Raw genomic sequence first — 21,159 nt, forward strand, 5'->3', positions numbered from 1 at the left:
ATCTCATTCTATTTGTGTGACGGCTGTGATACTGCTTAGGTGCCCAAACGAAACAGATGGTTTACTTAGGGAGCCTTTGATCTGAAGGTCTGATCCACAAGGTAGTGGAACATCGTGAGGAGATGTAGTCCCATGGTAGCCGATGACCAACGATTGATTCATACACCATTTGTTCGCTCAGGAAACTGGAGCCAGCCCATGTGCACCATTGGTTTGTAAGCAGGATTTTTCAAATCCCCTAGGTGGACGCGTCGTGTCCACTGACCCGGTTAGAGTGCCGGACACTCACTTTTCGTCCTCTCAATTTCGTAAACAACAGTAATGCCACGAGAAGGCAGTGAGTAGGACTTCCCTGTCAGAGACCGTATACGCGTGGCCCTGTGATAGCATTTCGAGAGGGAGAGTGGACTCTCCTCACTCTCAGCCGTACTAGGGCATACGGGGTCGTGAGAGACCAGGAGAGTCAACCAAGTTGCTGCCTAAATGAAAAAAACAACATGAAACTTAATAGATTGAACGATTATTATACGAATTAGCAATTAAAACAGATCAATGAATTCAATAATTTTTTTTAATTTTGTCATGGCAACCAATTGATGACTAGAAAATCATTACAGAATCCTTCAACCCATTTCATTTTGTTGCTTGAATTGAAATTCTGTCAAAGTAAATTAAAAAAACTTTCATTCACTTTAAAATCGATCATGCTGCCGCCAAAAAAACCCAACTAATTTAAATCACACATTTCATTAAAACACAAAAACTGACATTGATATTTTTTGTAATTGATCATTCCACTTCTCATTTGATTGGATCATTTAGCACAATTATTGTGCTGACATAATCACATTGAATTGATTGAGTACATTAGTTTATTTCTTTTTTGTTTTTCAGTCATTTGCTGATTTTTCTGTTGTGGTTGTTGTTGTTGAAAAGAGACACCATTATTAAGTAAGTTGTTACAATTAATTAATCAAATGTTAAGAAGTAATATGTTAATCTAATCATCATCATCATCATCATCCGAATTATCATCATCATCATCATCCAAATCATCATCATCATCCAAATCATCATCATCATCATCCAAATCATCATCATCATCCAAATCATCATCATCATCCAAATAATCATCATCATCATCAAGCATATGGATATATAACTTACCGCTAATAAATTAGCATGAATATTTGACCAACCAATAGCAGTTACACTACTTGGTGTTGTATAATAACGTTCAGGATATTCAATAAGTTTCAATGACCAACAACATACTAAACCTTTTTGTTGATTATCATATTCAAATTGTCCATAACCAATAGCTAAAATATTTGGATTTTGTTTATTCCATGCCATATCTGATATATTATGACCCTGTTTTTGAAAGAAAAGAATATAGTAAGTTGTCATTTATCTATCAATTGCTTTGAGTTAAAGAAAATATCAAAGTTCTTACTTATTCACTTACGTCTGTTACCCTTCATGGAGGAGCTAAAGGCCGTTCATCAGCATTCTCCATCCAACTCTATCCTGGACAATCCTTTCCAGTTCTTTCCAGTTGCTATTCATCCTTTTCATGTATGCCTCCGATTCTCGATGCAGTATGTTCTTCAGCCTTCTTCTTTTCCTTTCGCTTTCATGATTCCAGGTCGGCGCTTGCCTCGTGGTGTAGTTTGATGATTTCCTCATTGTGTGTCCTATCCACTCCCAACGTCTCTTCCTGATTTCCTGTTCAGTTGGAAGTTAGTTTGTTCTCTCTCATAGTAAGTTGTTGCTGATGGTATCCGGTCAACGGACATTGATTATTGTACTGTTTTGATGATAGTTGTGGTAGTTCTCGAAGTTTCAGCTCCGTACAGTAGAACTGTTTTTACATAATTCATCGTATCAATATCAATTAGAGTTTCGGAGAGACTATAAATTATGGACGAACCAATCAGTTACAAGATAATAGGTCTCGGATTTTGACGCGAAATTCACTCATTCATTTGGTTAAATAGAGTTTTGGCATTATAGCTGATGTCTATTGGTGATGAAAACTTTAAATCTAATTCGTAACCTTAACCATCAACTGTAAATCATAATTCTGATTCCTCATACTGGTTGATAACCCTCATTTGGTCCTAGTTATTAGGTGGACACTCCCATCGCCACTCTAGCGTCGCTCAAAGGTCGTCCATAAATTAGTCTCACTAGTATTGTCAACTTAGGTTCTCTTATGATAACCATTTATCATTGACCATTATGTTTAACAGTGTGAGATTTCTTAAAATTGTCTCTAACCTTAAAGAAACCTGTAGTAGCTGGCATTATATAAAGCCCACATAAGTTATTCTAGCTTCTGGACAGACCGATTTATTCATTCTACATAAACTACATTTTGACCTAATCACTTATTCACTTATTAACCCTGACTGTTTTGATGTGATCGTGTGTGTGTGTGTGTATTGCTTACCACATTCATCACATGTCGAGTTGGCTCACATGTATTTTTCAATCCGTTTCACGTAGCTCTCCTCTTTTCGCTTCCTTCTCATCATTCCCCTGATTGCCTGTTCCGATCAGCGATTGTATGAAATATACGTATTCAAAATTCATTCTCGTATTTGACTTATTTAATTTCTCTATTCACAAACTCGAGTTATGCCGATGAATATGTACGAGGATAGCTGAGATATATAATTCAATGATGATCATCATACGATCCTATTGCAATCAGGTTTAGAGTCAATAAAACTGGTGCGCCCGTCGATAACACCATCATCTGATCTACTTGACATCAAAAATGAAGGACCACACAAAAACCTATTCTTAGTTCGGAACTCAATATAACATTGTAGACATACGGCTGGAATTAAACTAACACAAATTCTGAAGGGGTTCAACAAGCAATAAGCTTCTTTCTGAAAATTCAAATCATAATAAGTTGATATACTGTGTAAAATAAAATAGATCATATGATGTCTCAATCTCTTGTGATAAAAGCGACTTCAGTGAAATTCAAGTTATTATGAACAATTAGGTGTAGTTACTCATATATCATCAGCATTGTTTCTGACATTTTGACAAGGAACTTCCATATATAGTTCCGGGTTTTTACTGTCCCCAAATGCCCTGGTACGGTCGAGAGTGGGGAGAGTCCGCTCTCCCTCTCCAAATGCTCTCACATGGCCACGCATATAGAGCCCCTGCCAGGGAAGTCCTACTCACTGCCTTCTCGTGGCAGGGGTGTTGTTCACGAAAGTGAGAGGACAAAAAGCGAATGTAAGGCGCTTTAACCGGGTTGATGGACACGGAAAGTTCACATAGGGGAGTTGGAAAACCCTTATTACAAACCAATGGTACACATGGGCTCCAGGATCCTGATGGAACGAATGGAGTATGAATCAATTGTTGGTCACCGGCTACCATGGGACTGTATCTCCTTACGATGCTCCACTGCCTTGTGGATCAAATCTTTAGGTCAAAGGCTCCTGGTGTGGTCCCCTAAGAAAACCACCTGTTTCGGTTTGGGCACCCGGGGCAGTATCACAGCCCTCACACAAAGTGTGGCGCATATGTATCCGGTGCCCTTTGTACCAATGTCTACGTAAATAGTTTGGGAGTTGCGAAATCCTATGAATCTGACTACGAAGCATAACACATTTAGATTCACAATAAATTATCATACTTACCTTAGTCATTGAACATTGAAAACGCCATAATGGAATAACATGAGGAATTTGTGGACTAATATTTTGTTTTTTAGATAATTCACTAGATCTTATTGTAGTATTAGAATCATTTAGTGTAGAATGAATTGAATTGACACTACCCAAGTTTCTTAATGTTGTTACTATTGTTGGCGCTAATGGTGATGTAGACAATGACGCCTTCGACATAGACGCTTCATGTCGAGTTAAATGGTCATTTGATGTACTATTTGTGAATGTTTGACTCATTTCAGGGCTGGGTTTCATTGAAATACCCGAATCCATATTAGATTGATCTAAAATGTATCAGAAGTTTGTGAAAACTACTTTTTAATTTGTAAAACTATTGACATTTACATGTATCTATTCAACACATTACTTATTTATATTCTGATGTATTAGATTCTGAAACCTATCTACTGTCTAGGTGTGGTGCGTGCTACTGATATCAACAGATATAAGTAGTATGTATTATCAATCGAAAGTAGAATACCCAGTGGCAGAAGGTTGAGAAAATTGAAGATAAGAGAAGGAGAACAAAGATTGATCGATTGATTGGTATGGAAACGAAAGAAACAACAAAAAACAAAGATAAGTGATGAATATTTTGTGAATGAAGGATTTACTGGATGGTTGTCCCAGCCTGTGTTCTCGTTCATGTTGGGATGATCCTGCAAATTACTCGCAATAGACATGATAAGCTCAGGAAAACATTAAGAAGCATTCTATCCAATCAGCGTTTGATTAGAAGTTTTGTTAGAAATATCACGAAAATGAAAAATAACATGTATACGTTCTGATTGACTGATTACTATACTGCTACTATGTTTAGTAGTATTCTTAAAATATTCAAGAAAACCCAAGGACTTCTAAAATACTATAAAAACCCTATATTTTCTGTATATAAAGGAACCTTTGGAGTAAAGTGATTCCCGCATATTTTATGCCTTTTCTCTCGTGTTCAAGTCGCTGTGTAGTTCTAGCTTGGGGGTTAGGAGACTAGCTTAGGATCCGAGTATAGCATTCAATCAACAAGAGTTATGAGTTCACTACATAGGGATTAAAGAAATAACTTTAGTTTTAGGGAAATTCTTGGGAGTAGAATATTAAAACTACCAACTCTTAGCTAGAAATTAAGTAACAGCATACTCTGGTGTGACTAAGAACTCTAAGGAAACAAATGATATCTGAATTTATTCTAGTTATCTTCTGACATAGGACTCTAGTCTTCAAAGTTATCTCACTACTGTAGGTAAAATTCTAAGAGACTAGTTTATTAAGAAGCATTATTCAGTATAGACATACTTGAGAAATCCTTTCATATTGAGTTCCATAGATAAATAGCCCCTCCGGGGGCTACTGCCAGTCTCAAGCCTGGGTAAAGGAGGAGGGTTGGGCATGGGGTTAGCGACCCCATCCCGTTAAAAAGCTAACTCGCTTAAAAAAACGCTAACCAGAAATATTCTTGTATATTTCGCTTATACTTTAACGTAGACAGAGATTGACTGAGGCTCGTAAAGTGGTTTACATTCAGCTACATTATATTCTGTGTAGAATGAGAGTTTGTAGAAATTGTAGTAATTTAAAAGTTGAATTCATGAGTCGATTTAAGCAATACTACCATTGGAAACCTGGAAGCACTAAATGGCTGTTTCGTCCTAGTATCGATTGACTCATCAGTGCGCGCCCACGATCCCGCAGGCGGGATTCGAACCCAGATTCTTCGGTCTCATGTGCGGACGCTTAACTTCTAGACCACTTAGCTGGCGCGACTGTACACCATTGTCTTCAGTGAGTAACTGCCACACCACAGACACGGTTTGATTCCACTTGTCACGTCCACTGCTTCCAGGTTTTCCAGGATGATCTAGCTTAAATCGAATTCAATCATATATTCTGTTTAGTCAAAAATCCGTGTTCCCAATGCCTATGGTCATATATATTTAAATAATAGAATGTGACTAGTCTCGTTAAATAGACCTGACTTTATAAATATTACACTCGATTATATCTTATTGTAACTGTCAGCTAAAATAAATATGAGTCATTTGCACAATGTATTCATAAGTAAACAACCATTAAACAAAGTTGGCTGCCCTCATTGACAAAGGATAAGCATTTATATGTAAAGTATTTGTTTCGTTTTTGAGTTAGCCTACATTTGTGGGCCCTAGTAAGTCAAGACTTAGATCTTAACAAACAGATGCAAATGTAAGGTCAGAATTAGACATTACGACAAGGAAAATGATTGTTGATTACTATGAATTAGATTGATATCATGAATGGATCAATGTTAGACTACCACTGAAAACCTGGAAACATTGGACAGCCGTTTCGTCCCAGCATAGAAATCCTCAGCAGTTCGTACTCACGATCCTGCATGCAGGATTTGAACCCCGGACGTTCGATCTCGCTAGTGATGGATTAACCTCCATCGGTGTTTATGTATGAATATAGATTGAGAAAAGTTATGCACAGTTGGATTCATCTCATAGATAAAATAACATAGTTTTACGCTGGTGACTGTGTCTATAAATGACAGTTTCATTTATTAAATGATGTATGCCAGTCTATTCATAAAAGGATATTAATATTTTGTTTATTAGACGACATATACTGTGTTTATGCAACTTTTTTTAATGAAAACGTTTACTCACTTCTACCCTAAACTAGTGGTAATATTATACGCAAAGATGGATGGTGGCTAGCAGTGGAATCCAGTTTGACGCGCATTTCGTCCTATTTGGGACTCTTCAGCTGGATATATCTGCATCCCACGGTCGATGTTCACTCAAGGACTCGAACCCAATACTTTTCACTTGAAACACTTAGCTACTGAGTCCTGATAGCCGATTGCTTGTGTAAAGGTACATCCAGTTGATCGGTCCCAAATAGGATGAAACGTATGTCCTAGATTCAAATGCAAGCCACCATCCATCTTTGCTTATAATGCTTGTGAATTAAGGTAATACTGAAGCAATCTTCACAGGATACATATATGCCAATAAGTGACTGATCAACTACAGTCCTAAACATCAATGAGAAGATTAAAGTAAAACAATATCAAGTTAATTGAGTAATAATATTGTCCTTATTAACTCTATCTGGAGCCTCTTTGAGGTTACTGCCGGTCCTAAGCCCAGATAAGAGAGGAGGGTTGGGCATGGGGTTGGCAACTCGAAAACGCTAACCAGAAACAAAAATAACTCAAATGACCTTTTCACGTTGTTTGAAGTGACAAACGGTTAAATGTTCAATATAAACTTACATTCCTTTAATAGTAAACTTTGATATTTGAATAATTTATCACGATATAAATTTATATTTAATGCACGTTCCATATTATTTAAATCATTTTTCATTTTTGGAGTCTAAAAAAATTTACGGGGGGGGAGGGGAAAGCAAATTTAAACAAATAAATATGAAAAAAACGAAACAATTCTGAATTATAATTAGGATATTTAATTAATCAGTGGAGTTCAACCAGGTCTGTTGGGAGATAGTAACTCGCTGGAGACAATGGTGAATGGTTGCTCCATTTCGTGGATTAGTTGAAGTAAGACATTAACAACGTTGGATGCTGACCGGCTCAGTGATTCTAGAGGTTAAGTGTTCGCGCGCGGGACTGATAGGTCCTAGGTTCGAATCTCACGAGGCAGGATCGTGGAAGCGCACTGCTACTAAGGAGTCCCACAATAGGACGAAACGGTCATCTAGTTCTTCTAGGTTTTCCATGATGGTCTAGCTTCAATTGACTCATGATTTCAACTATATACTAACTGGTTATTTAAAATATGTTCAGGTCAAGATAAATAGCTAAATAATAGCTGTGAAAAATCATTAGAAAAGACTAGAAAGGAACATTAATCATGAAAGATGGGAAGGAAGTTAAAGACAATGATAGAATTATGGATTGAATATAGTGTTTTTGTTATATCCCGTGGAGATTTATGAATGGTTACTTTGAGAACTACTTATAGACCAATATGATATGTATACTTCCTATTGTATAATTGCTAAGTAACTAAACTATTCATATTTGTGTCCCTCTTAGTATAAGCTTTATTTTGACTCAGAGACTATTACTGTACGATTTACCATTCCTGAGTTATCCCCAGTCTATTGATTACTGTTCCCCCTATTCACAGCCACTTTTGGCTAATTCTTGTACAAATATTATTTTCTATTTTATGGTGCGATGCGCTCAGTTTGATTGGTATATAAACTCAGTATGTTTGAGAGTAATGATTCATACCGCAGAGGCTGAGATTGGTGTTCTGGACTTAACTGGCTGGGCTAGGCAGAAAGCAGAACCAACAAGTACTCTAGACTGCTCGTACGTTTTTTGTGTGTCATTGGTCCGATCGATAATTCACTGCCCTCTAATTGGCGATATTATCAATTTATACATTAACAGGGCATTCAGGAGATCTTAAGATATAACAAAAATGCCAGTCTACAAAACTTATTTCATTGTTCATTTCAACTTTTAGAGACTAATAGGACTACATACATTTAAGAAGGGGGTTTCATGGAGATTTTAGTAATTTTATAGAGCTGAGATCACGAGTCGATTGGAGCTAGACCATCATGGAAAACCTAGAAGCACTGGATGGCCGTTTCATCCTATTTTGGGACTCCTCAGTGGCAATGCGCACTCACGATCCCGCCTTGCGGGATTCGAACCCAGGACTTACCAGTCTCACGCCACATCAATTAACCGATAGACTAGTCTAGCTTCAATTGACTCATGATCTCAACTAATATAAATACATTTAAATTAGATGATCCAAGATTATGAGAGAAAAAAAGGTTAGAAAAACAGTTTTATTACTGACCTCAAGTAATCCTAATTCATTAGTTAATTGATTGAGTTGATTTATAGCGTTATCATGAATAAATATAAGATCTGATTCAGAATTAGTATTCATTGTATTATCTGTAAATGAACAATAATAATAAGTTAGGTGATTATGGATAGTAACCGTTAAGGATCATATATAAAAAAATGCCTTAGAAACAAAATATTTAACTAGAGTGATTAGTAAAACAGATAGAGCTTTTTAAACTGCTCTCGTAACTATCTATATATGATGTTGTGTAACAACTTGATGCGTTTGTGATCATGCCCAAAGAAATGAACTTGTTAGTTATACATAAACTATTCATCAAACTTTCAACCATCAAGTGACTATCAAGACTCAGTAGCTGAGCGGATAACATGATGGCATTTGAAGCGAAAGGTATTGGGTTCGAGTCGTAGAGTGAACATCAACTCTGTGATGCAGGTACTTTCAGCTGACGAGTCCCAAATAGGACGAAACGCGCGTCAAACTGGATTCCACTGCTAGCCATTATCCATCTTTGTTTATAACATTTAAAAAATTGTTGATTCAAAAATTGAAGTTAATTCAGAATCGAAGCTTCAATAATTTGAAAGAAAAACACCCTACGGTAAAACTGTACCATACCGACAGCATTTGGTGATCAATCGAAATGAAGCTAACCGATGGGCAAATTTGAAACGTTGTTGAGGATAGCTCGTTACTAAAACACACGATTTTCACTGAATATCGTGTCTTGAAAGGATTGTATGTTGGCCTTTTTGTGAAATGAGTTTTCAAGGTTGATATTATTTCGGTCAGAAGTGTTAGGGATAGGAGGTAGCATCAAGGTTTATAAGGTAGGATCAAGAAATTTTAAGGTTAGAAGGTTGGTTTTAAAAGATGGGAGACTAAAGATAAGGACCTGTCCTGATTACAGAACTATTAGTTACAGAGTAAATTAACAAGTTACAATTTTGAAACTCCTAACCCTCTATAGTTTTACCATTTTTCTAGAATTCGGAGTTCTTACATGATAGTGGTATTCTGATTGGATCTTTTAGATCGAATAATCTCTCACATCACTCTTGAATTCACTTGATTTAATCGATATGATATTATTTTCTTCATTTTACATATAATATCTCTACAACTTTCACTTACTTTCAATAGTTGAGATCATGAATCAAATGAAACTAGACCATCATGGAAAACGTGGAAACACTGGACAGTCGTTTCGTCCTATTGTGAGACTCGTCAATAGTGCGCATCAACGATCCCACCACGCGAGATTCAAACTCAGGACCTATCAGTCTCGCGTACAAGCGCTTAACCTCTAGACCACTGAGCCATCATCCAATTTTAATTGATAGGTCTTGGGTTCGAATCTCACCAGGCGGGATGCGCACTGCTGAGGAGTCCCACATTGGGACGAAACGACTGTCCAGTGCTTCTAGGCTTTCCATGGTGGTCTAGTTTCATTTGACTCATGATCTCAACTATGAAAATTACTATAATATCCACAAAACCTCCTTCTGATTTCACTTACTTGTTGTATACTGACTTGATTCAAATCCTTGACTTGTCCTAGTTTTTCCACTACTTAAACTACTCTCCAATGGTCCACCATCATCTGGTTGTAATAGAATATTCTTTTGATTCAATGTAGTTTTTATTGAACTATCAAAATGGTCGTTGTTTAAATCGTTTCCAACTTTCTTTCTATGTGAATTATCTTTATTAGTATTTAAAAGATAGAAAAATAAAATTTCGAAATCATTAAAACAAAGTGATTTACTCCTCTATCTTACCTTGAATGTATGTTGTCAAGAGCTTATTCATCAGATATATCTGTAATCTCTAGGTAAGATGTTGTCTGTAGGGATTTATTTCAGTGGTCTTAATTGTGATTGGTTATCTTTATCAGTCAGTCAGTCAGTCAATCACAACGTAGAACTTCCTATGTACGTACATCAGTTCGAGTTGTCATACCACATTAGCACAGTGATGCAGTTGTCGATTCAAATCCCATAGTGGTAGAAGAAGTAAGAGTATAAGTAGTAATCAGAAAGATTAGGGTTTGAACATGTTATTTAAGGAGTATAATCCAGTGAAATAAATTTGGAAGGAGAAAAAAAAGGAAGGGACGTGAAGAATTCAGAAGATTAGAATTTGGCAGAACACAAAGAGTGGATGCACCTTCGCCATTGCGAACGATTTTGAGCCATGTCATTCAAGGTCTCTAACCATCGGATGCTATCATCTCACGGACCCCAATCAAGTAGTCTACACCTATCAACATGGCTCAGTCCAATTGTCAATGAATTCATGGATTTGTGCCACATTTTGGTCTGGCCACCCCTAGCTTTCTTCCAACCTACTCCTACACCATAAAACATTGCACGTTTGGGCAGTCAGTGGTTGGGCATACGTAACACGTGTCCCAGCCATCTCAACTTTTGGAGTGTCACTACTTCATCAATCAATTTGCCATCCTTACCTAGTTCCCGTTTCCTAACAACTGCATTACTTACCCGGTGGTCCCAGGATATACGAGCAATGCTTCGAAGCCACCTTATCTTTATAGGCTTTAATGTCTTTAGTTATCTTTGTATTCAACATGACTGTTTCGATTTGTTAACTTTTAGTCAGGTTGTTGACTGACCTCTTTGGAATAGATTGAGTCTAATTTAATATGTCTATCGGATGCTGAGTGATCTAAAGAATTTGCCTTCAGAAATTCTCTGACATTCTTAAACTCTCCTCGATCTACAACTTTTGACATCTTCTTAGTGTCACTTATGTCCATATAATTGTCAGCACATATTAATATCAGTGATAACGTAACATGTTGTCCTAGTGATTGCTTATATTTGTGGGTACATAAGTAAACAACGCGTTCACTTTACCCAGTGTAGTGTTTATCACACTTAACACAATTTATTTGGTGGATGGTATTGGATTTCACTTCTTCCGTTGACTTTTGGTTTGGGTAAAATGGAGTGGAGTGATTGCGTTAGTACATAAAATCTCCACCAAATGAATGGATTTGAAAATTTCTTCTCAGACAAAATCCTTTAGTTCATATCCTAAGACAATAATCCATCGACCCTGAGTTTATGAAATTGAAGTATATACCCACATCCATTCAATTCTATCAAACACTAAGAATTGAAGTATACAATTAACCAAGTTTGAAACAAATGTATGTATACTATCTTCGTTCATAAAGTTGACTGAATTCATGCATTTACCAACTACTTCAATTTCTATGATTCCATATAGCTTATTGCATGAATCAACAAAGCATACCAATGTAGTGTACTCTTTAAAATAGAGGATAACAAGCATTATACACTTGTGATGTGTACTACTGATGTCGATAGACATACGTTGCATGTATCATCAATCGAAAGTGAAATGTCTGATGGAACAAGGTTAAGAAGATCTAAGAAAAAAGAACGGTAACAGAGAATGATTGGTGTGAAAACGGAAGAACAACAGAATCTGAAATGATTGATTAACATTTTGCAAATGAAGAATTTACTGTACGGTTCTTAGATTTTAGTAAGTAATTCTGTAATCTTGTATCCCCATTTGTGTTCTCTTTCATTACACACTGAATAATTCTTGTTTAAGTGACACTATAAAATTATCTTGTTCATAAGCAAAGATAGATAGTAGCTAGCAGAGGAATCAAGGACGCGCGTTCCGTCCTATTTGGGACTGATCAACTTAATGTACTTACATCTCAGGGACTCGGACCTAGTACAGTACCGTTCGCTTCGAACTCTATCGCATTATCCACTTAGTTATCGAGTCCTGATAGCCACCTCATTGTGCAACGGGGTGAAGTAGCTAAGTGGATAATGCGATGGCGTTTGAAGCGAAAGGAACTGGGTTCGAGTCCCAGAGTGAACATCAACTCAGATGCAAGTACATCCAGTCGACCAGTCCCGAAAAGGATGAGGCGTTTGTGCTTAATTTCACTGCTAGCCAGTATCTATCTTTGCTTATAATGCTTGTGAATTAAGGTAATATTGATTCAATACGCACAGTACGCACAAATGCCAATAAGAAGACTGTTCATTTTCAGTCCTTAACATCAATGAGAAGATTCAAACAAACAATATCAAGTGATCTTGTTCATAGATAGTGGGTGGGAGGAGGTTTGAATAATTTTTCTGGTTAGCGTTTTTTTAGCGAGTTGGTTATCTACGGGATGGGGTCGCTAACCCCATGCACAACCCTCCTCCTTTACCTGGGCTTGGGACCGGCAGTAGCCCCTGGAGGAGCTACAGACGGAGTTGGGTGGGAGGAGGGAGGGAAGAAAAAACGAAGAAAACTTCAAAAAAATTATTCTATTACCTGGTAACAAATTTCTTTTTGTTTCTTCTTCTTTTTCTTCTATTTCTTTCTCATATGTATCAACCATATCCCAATTACTAGCCATACATGATTTATCTTTTAAATGGATACATTCAGTTTGAATTAATTTATTCATTAATGGTAAATTCAATGTATTCATACCATGTTCAATAAATTGATCATTACCAATTTTTGATGTAATTAACTATTAAATAAAAGAAGAAATATAATAAAATAAAACATTGTGGTGTGGTTTACTTATAACCATATAAGTAGTATATGGTGATGAACAGATATAGAATGTATTTTGGCAAAAGATCGATAAGGAACGAACAGGAATGAAGCGCAATCGGTACGAAAATGCATGAACAATGAAATCAGAGAAGATGGACTGATATTTACAGAAGAAACAGTGAAGATTGAGACAATTGATTGTTCACAATTGATTGATCACTGGGTGGTGATCAATGTTATTCGTGTCAAGTCCTTCTTAGTGCTGATCGAATCCTGTTGACCACCTCCAACCACCATCTTATAATTGATTGTTACTATTTACTGTATGGTTATCAGAATTTAGTGAGATAGTCTGTAATTCGTGCTTAAATACATTCGATTGTCCCCAGCTAGTGTTCTGGTTTACTAAACTATGATATAACTATTTCAACACATTGAATTACATCATTAGGTAAGAAGTATGAATAAAGTATCCTGTTCGGTAGTATTCTTAATCAGATTGTATTTGCTCAGTGAAATCAATCGAATAGGTTCGTCTTCAGTGAAAATAAATCCAACACAATGTCTTTACAATTGATTAATCACTGGGTGGTGATCAATGTCATATGTATCAGGTCCTTCTTAGTGTAGATCGAATGCTATCGACCAAGTTGTAATGTGGTCATTAGTCTCATTGACTTGACATTGCATGCAATGTGAAATGAATATCAATGACTGGTTTAATTAGTTTTAGTTTATTAAAACAAAAGAAGGTACAAATATTTATAAACAGTTGTCTTCGCAAAGTTCTCAACATCCACTGGCTGGATACCATCAGCAACAACCTTCTGTAGGAGAGGAAAAACCAGCTTCCAGTTGAAGAGAAAATTAAGAAAAGACTTTGGAAAAGGATAGGATGTACATTGAGGAAATCACCAAACTACATCACGAGGCAAGCCTTAATATGGAATCCTTAAGGGAAGTAGAAAAGAGCAAAGCCAAAGAACACATTACGTCGGGAAATAGAAGTAAATATGAAAAAGATTAATGTAAACTGGAAAGAAATGGAAAGGATTGCCTAGGACAGGGTTCGATGGAGAATATTGATGTCTGGCCTATGCTCCTCCACGAGGAGTAACAGGTGTAAGTAAGTAAGTAAGTATTAAAACAAAAAAAATAAGAAATCGATTTCATATTTATGATATAAACGATTGTTCTTTTCATTTGGAAACAGTAATCATACTTTTAAAAGTAATTGATTCATTGCATAGTTGACCAGATATTGGAAAAGAGAAGGTAAGATATTAAGGGAGTAACTGAAAGCGAATTGTTATATCTTAGATGGCGTGGTGATTAACCCAATTAATGAACTGATTCAATGTGATAATTTGTTTATGTCGGTTAAAAACAGTTGGTTTTAGGTAATCTTAGACGATCATTAGACAGGTTTATCCGTAACCTTTGAAAAATTAGACTATAGTGAACGAGAATACAAGTGGGGACAATCGAATGTATGTGAATACAAAATTACAGAATTACTTAGTAAAGTCCAAGAATCATACAGTAAAGACTTCATTGTCCCTTCGTTTCCACATCAATCATTCTCTGTTGTAGTTCTCTTCGACCTTCTTAACCTTCTGCCTCCAGACATTTCACTTTCGACTTAGTAAAATCGGAGTACCATACAGTAAATACTTCATTTTCAAAATGTCGATCAATCGTCTCCGATTTCATTGTTCCTTTGTTTCCACACCAATCACTCTCTGTTCTCTTTCTCTCTTCTTCTTCTATCTTCTTAACCTTCTGCCTCCAGGTATTTTACTTTCGATTGGTGATACATACTACTTATATCTATTGACATCAGTAATACACACCATAGTACTACTTCCAAAATTTGAACCGGTATTACAACAACAACAGTTTCATGAAAATAAGGTCATTTAAACAACTGATCTTAGGAAACTTTGAGAAATGATTGTTTCATTCTTAATTTCAATGGTTGAATATTAACTTAAGTTTAAAATAAATCTGAGTTATTATACCTATCAGCATTCTATAATTTATTTAAACAAGATAAATATGATTTGATGATTATGTAAGGTTGAATAATGGCTAACAGCGGAATCCGAGGAATTGATCTCCTACTAGATTGGAATAGTGAGTTGAATATACTTGAATCTCAGTGGTAATGTTCATACAAGGACTTGAACCCAATACTATTTTATTTACAAAGCTTAACGTCATCTTATGAGTTACGGAGTTCAGTCAGACAGTAGCTTTTTCAACAAGGATGGATTGTATTATTGCTCCGCCTGTAGCTCCTCTGGGATCTACTGCCGGTCCCAAGCCCTGGTAAAGGAGGAGAGTTGGGCATGGGGTTAGCGACCCCATCCCGTAGAAAACCAACTCGCTAGAAAACGCTAACCAGAAAAAATTATGCTGGTTGGTAGCCTATGCTCCATTAGGAGTAATAGGCGTAAGTAAGTAAGTAAGTAAGTAAGTAAGTTTCTAAGAGTTAGAATATTCCATTCCTTTTAAGTGTTAAGTGTTCAATTTGAATCAGTCTCTTTTAGCATACGTACATTTTGAATAGATTGCCTTGATCTTGTTATTAAATCGCAATATTTTTGAAAGTAAAGTGGAACGCATTGAACTTACTGATTTCCACTGATAAATATACATTTAATGTCAGTATCGAGATAATTTACTCAGGATGTACATATCTCAGAAAAGACAGATCAACTTCGATCTTTACCATTAGCAATGAGAAAATCTAAACTCTTAAAAATGAGTAGTATCATACAATCAGGTTATTTTGAGTATATTTCAAACCGAAATCATAGAGAAGAGTATCGTAAATCAATAAGTGTCGAATAGTTATTTTGGTTATTTTAGAATGTCATACCCTTTGATTTCTTCCTTGTTTGAGTTTTCTTTGTGCTGTATGTTACACTACTTACTTATAAATAGTAGTTCAAGTTGTTTGCAATTATTTTTCTATCAGGGATATTTTAATCAGTGGTATTTCCTTTGTCAGAAGAGGGTTTTGCGGAGATTTTTTAGTAATTTTATAGTTTAAGTTATGAGTCAGTTGAAGCTAGACCACCATGGAAAACCTAGAAGCACTAGACGGCCGTTTCATCCTATTGTGGGACTCTTCAACAGTGAGCATCCACGATCCCACATCACGAGATTCGTACTCAGGACCTACAGGTCTTGCGCGCGGACGCTTGACCTCTAGACCACTGAGCCGGCATCTAATGGTATTAATGTCTGACCTTAACCAATCCATGAAACTAAGCAACCGTTCACCATTGTCTTCAGTGAGTTACTATCTCACAACAGACCTGGTTGAACTCCACCAGGCACTACTTCTCACTAGAACTCCAGGACATACCTCTTGAAGTCACTCACTAATGAGAGAGAAAAAAATAAACCATATATAAAAAAAGATAATTTAAACTACATAACTGTTTTATAAATTTCATTTTGTTTTAATTGTTCTTTTGAATTAATTGAATCTTCTGTAATAAATTTTGGCGGTTGATCAAATATCCAAAATGTATCAGTTTCAGTAATAATTACATTAATTAATTTATTTAAATCAGTTTCAGTTAAAATTTCTTGATTTGATTGAATAATTGTTTTAACTTCTAATAAAATAAAAAGAATAATAGTTGAAGGGTTTTCAGTCGACTACAAACTATAGTTGCTATGCAAAAGTTATTATAAGTAACTATCAATCAGTTGTATCAAATTTTGTTGTTCTTCCGTTACCACAATAATCATTCATTGTCCTCAATTTCTTTTCTTTGATTTTCTTAACCTTCTACCACCAGCTATTTCTTATCCAACTAATGATACATACTAAGGCGAGACTATAATTTATGGACGAGCCAATCAGAAACGTTTGAACGATTTCAAGGTCACGGCACCAATTTCAGTACCTAATGTGCATGTACAATCAGTTCACAGAGGATTTTAGAGAAGACATAGAACTACTAAGAAGTTCCTTTATTTGTAATTGCGATAATCAAATGACTAGTAGACTTTGTGCAGACTACTGTGATGTTGTCCTTCGATGTAATGTATGTTGGAGGAAGATGTCTGCTAGAATAGGAACCTTTTTCACTCAATTCAAATTGAGACTAAATCGAATTATAATAATTGCCGCGAACTGTATAATAAAACCATCAGTAACATTGGCTGCAATAATCACAAATGTTACTGAAACTTCGGCTGTTCAGTGGTATGAGTATTGTATTACTGCGTAAAAAAATGGCAAACTTACACAACCGGAATACACACAAACAATATTTAAGCTATGTGATCGAGGTTAAGAGAGTTTTTGAAACCTTATCATGGCTCCAGAGATCGACTATTATAGAGCCATATGGATGAGTTCATCTACCTTATGCATTACGATTCTAGAACCTTTGAACCTCTTTCTTATCTTGACAAGTTTTTGGACCATATAAAAGAAGTGTATCCACTTTAATTATTTGGTTTAGTATAATATATTTTTACTCTATACTGACTGCTTACTGATTGGCTAATATTTCTCAAGGTCATTCAAGATTCGTTCAAAGGTCATCCATAAATTATAGTCTCTTCCATACTACTTAAATCAGTTGAAATCAATAGCAAACCACAGAATGGCGTTGTATCTTGTAAATGCTTAGTATCTTAATCAATAAACTGCATCTCAGTTATATCGACTATGAAAAATAGATGGATTCTGAATGGTTAAATAAGTAATAAAATTACAACCCTGGTCTCAAACTTTTTCTAAAGTATTTTATATACATTTATATGACATCTAGCACAGCAAAATAGTATGGGGATTCAAGGAGATTGTAGTATTTTTAAAGTTGAATTCACGAGTCGACATAAGCTAGACTACCAGTGAAAACCTGAAAGCACTAGACGGCCGTTTCGTCCTAGTATGAGACTCCTGAACAGTACGCATCTGAGATCCCGCGTACGAAATCCACAATACAAGGAGTTTGTAAACAAGAGCTAGAAATATCCATATCCAACTAAATCTTCCAGCCTACCAAAGATGACACGAATTCACATTTGGTTTATGAACTTGTTTCGTTCTCATGTATTTCAGGAATAATTGTGACCAATACTGAGTTATGCTGTGCTAATGATATATGAGGTAAACTATAAAGGTTTGTGTACTACAATCAGAAGCTTGTAAATAAAACCTAACATATTAACCATAAAGAGAATGATTATATGTAGTAAGGATGTGTTGACAATTATACTATGACCATACAATTAAGGGTAATTGCATGATGATAGAATACCTAGGATCCACTAGCATAGGTTGATTTGGCCCTATATAGAATAACCCGAAAGATAGACTCAATGTTTTTATTCATTGTGTAACTGGAAATGATTCGAGTCAAACATTAGTAGATATTTATAAGATATTTTTATATTTGGGGTTGTGGAGATTGTTGATATTCATTTAAATCATAAACCGATCCGTGTTAGACCACCATTGAAATTCAACGGTCTCCACGACCCCAAACAAAAAAATTATCGTATGCTCATTAGTGACTAGATTCGAAAGGTAATTCTCAGAGTTCTGGTAGGAAGTCATGACCAATGGAGTTCAACTGTGTCGGCTGTGAGGCAGTTATCTACCGAAGGCAATGGAAGATGGTTGCACAACAGTATGGATCGGTAGAATTCAGACAGTAACGCCATGGGATCCTGGTTCAATAGTATAAAAGTTAAGTGTTTTCATGAGGCCAAAAATTCTGGGTTCTAAAGCCGCATGATGGTTTGTGAGTGCGCACTTCTCAGAAGTCTCATACTAGGACGTACTGGTCGTCCAGTGTGTCCAGGTTTAAAACGGTGGTCTGACATTGATAGGTTCATGATTCCAATAAAGTGTATTAGGTAAGTTGAAGTAACCATAAAAATAAACCAGTTAGAATGTATTATCTAAGATTTCAAGTTTTGTTATCGAAAATCGGTTACTATTGAATATTATAACACCATATGATGAATATTATTTCTCTAAGTCTTATGAAGTGTGAAAACTAATATGAAACATTGATTTAGATACACCTAACTACATCCTCTAACTACATGACACTAAACAGAGTACACTATGATATTGAGTCACTCAAACTAGCAACCTCATTACAGCCTTATCAATGGATTCTAATAATCGCTGAGTTCTTTTCTCGACCCGTTTTGTGTTATAGTAGGTGACGTGTTAGCGAAGATGATAATGATTGGTTGTCTGTTTAGTCAGACATGTAGTTAGTCTGACAGGTGTCAGACGAGTTATATATTCCCCTATCCTTATTATTAATTATTATTATTTGATTGTCCATTTGTTGTTGGGTTGTGTTGGGTTTCTGTGTGGAAATATATTTACGTTCTAATCGGGCTAATCACGTATGTTAAAGTCCTGTAGAATAGACACTGGGAGGTAATCTAGTGTAGATATTCATCAAAGTTAAGGTAACGTCCCATTCGCGTTTAAAAAGCAAAAAGGACCGTTATAACAGTAAGAAATGGTATTTATCCTGTGAAAAGAACTAAATCACTATTTCAGATGATAACAAAAGCAAATGAAGGCCTAAACCTATAATCACTTGAACTCAATAAACCTGAAGTTGCCCTAGTATAATATCTATGAAATCTTAGATGAAATTGTGTATCTTCTAACTGATATAACATTAAATCTTGATTGATAGTCCTTAATACCTAGTAAATAATCACTTTCTAACCATTAATTATTCGAGAAGTGGTTTTGTGGAGATTTTAGTAATTTTATAGAGTTGAGATCATGAGTCAATTGAAGCTAGACCACTATGGAAAACCTGGAAGCTCTGGACGGCCGTTTCGTCCTATTATGGGACTCCTCAGTGGCGGAGCGCATCCACGATCCCACACTCGCGAGATTCGAACTCAGGACCTATCAGTCTTGAGCCAGAGCACTTAACCGATAGACCAGTGAACCAGACGGCATCCAACGGTGTTAATGTCTTACTTCAACCAATCCACGAAATGGAGCAACCATTCATCAATGTCTTCAGTGAGTTACTATCACCAACAGACCTGGTTAAACTCCACTGGTTAATGATTCTCACTAGAACTCCAGGAAATACTTCATACCCAGGAAATACCTGGGTTGAAATCTCGCAAGGCGGTTTTCCCTGGTGGTCTAGCTTCAATTGACTCATGACCTCAACTCTATTAATTATTCAAAAATTTCCATTAAAAAAACACTTACCCGTAAATGTTTGATAACGATCATGTTCATCACTTGTCTCTGAATGTGATTCACCAGTTGGACTTGATCCACTTATATAAGATCGTGTAAATGTAAAAGGATTTGTAATATGTAAACTACTTCCACCATGATATGATGATTGAGAGATATCAGTACTCTTGAATTATGAACATTAACGTTTTGAAAGAAAAAGACAACTAACCATAGTATCTTTTTCTTCACGTATTCGTTTATCTTCACTTAATAATGGTAATGGTGTTAAATCTACGCCAGATTCATCAATTAAACGAATTGTTGCTCTTGATAAACGTTTTTCTGAGTCAGATTTCTTGGAGAATGAACTTGAAACACGTCGACGAATCATTAAAGCACTTTTACGGATTTTTTGACCTTTCCTATGTACACCTGACATTTTGGAAAGTTTACTGGCTAAAGAAAAATGAAATTGGTTGATAAAGTATAGGGAGACTATGAAATGAAAGTAGAAAGTTTAATTAAGATGTTATAATGAAATAATAAAGGATGAGTATTCTTATCAGTCTATCTTGGGCCAGTCAGCTACAAAGTTAGTTAAATCTTTATTGTTGACTCTGTGGTAGCATCACTTCAGTGGGATGATGGTGGGTTACTTAATATATTCAGAAGGAGTTTTGTGGGGATTTCAGTATTTTCATAGTTGAAATCATGAATAAATTGAAGCTAGACCACCGAGGAAAATCTAGAAGCACTGGACGGTCGTTTCGTCCTATTGTAGGACTCCTCAGCAATGCGAGATTCGAACCCACGACCTACCAGCCCC

General features: G+C 36.0%; 1 protein-coding gene and 1 non-coding gene across 2 annotated transcripts in view; one reads left to right on the forward strand and one right to left on the reverse strand.

Annotated features, from left to right (window-relative positions):
• The window catches only part of Smp_130710 (putative axonemal dynein intermediate chain inner arm i1), a gene marked incomplete at both ends in the record, with an annotated part of 32,488 nt that extends 11,716 nt beyond the window's left edge, over positions 1 to 20,772 (reverse strand). The window contains 6 exons of the mRNA XM_018788950.1: positions 1,168 to 1,374; positions 3,675 to 3,988; positions 6,961 to 7,063; positions 8,531 to 8,631; positions 12,884 to 13,088; positions 20,563 to 20,772. Coding sequence (XP_018654442.1) covers positions 1,168 to 1,374; positions 3,675 to 3,988; positions 6,961 to 7,063; positions 8,531 to 8,631; positions 12,884 to 13,088; positions 20,563 to 20,772 — 1,140 coding nt within the window. The remainder of the gene's footprint in view (positions 1 to 1,167; positions 1,375 to 3,674; positions 3,989 to 6,960; positions 7,064 to 8,530; positions 8,632 to 12,883; positions 13,089 to 20,562) is intronic.
• On the forward strand, positions 12,365 to 12,436 carry Smp_tRNA_02114_Pseudo_TTG.1.1. The gene has a single exon. It is a non-coding gene (tRNA).
• Positions 20,773 to 21,159: the final 387 nt, after the last annotated feature.

The sequence above is a fragment of the Schistosoma mansoni genome, chromosome W (genome assembly GCF_000237925.1).
Source record: "Schistosoma mansoni strain Puerto Rico chromosome W, complete genome".
NCBI lineage: Eukaryota > Metazoa > Platyhelminthes > Trematoda > Strigeidida > Schistosomatidae > Schistosoma > Schistosoma mansoni.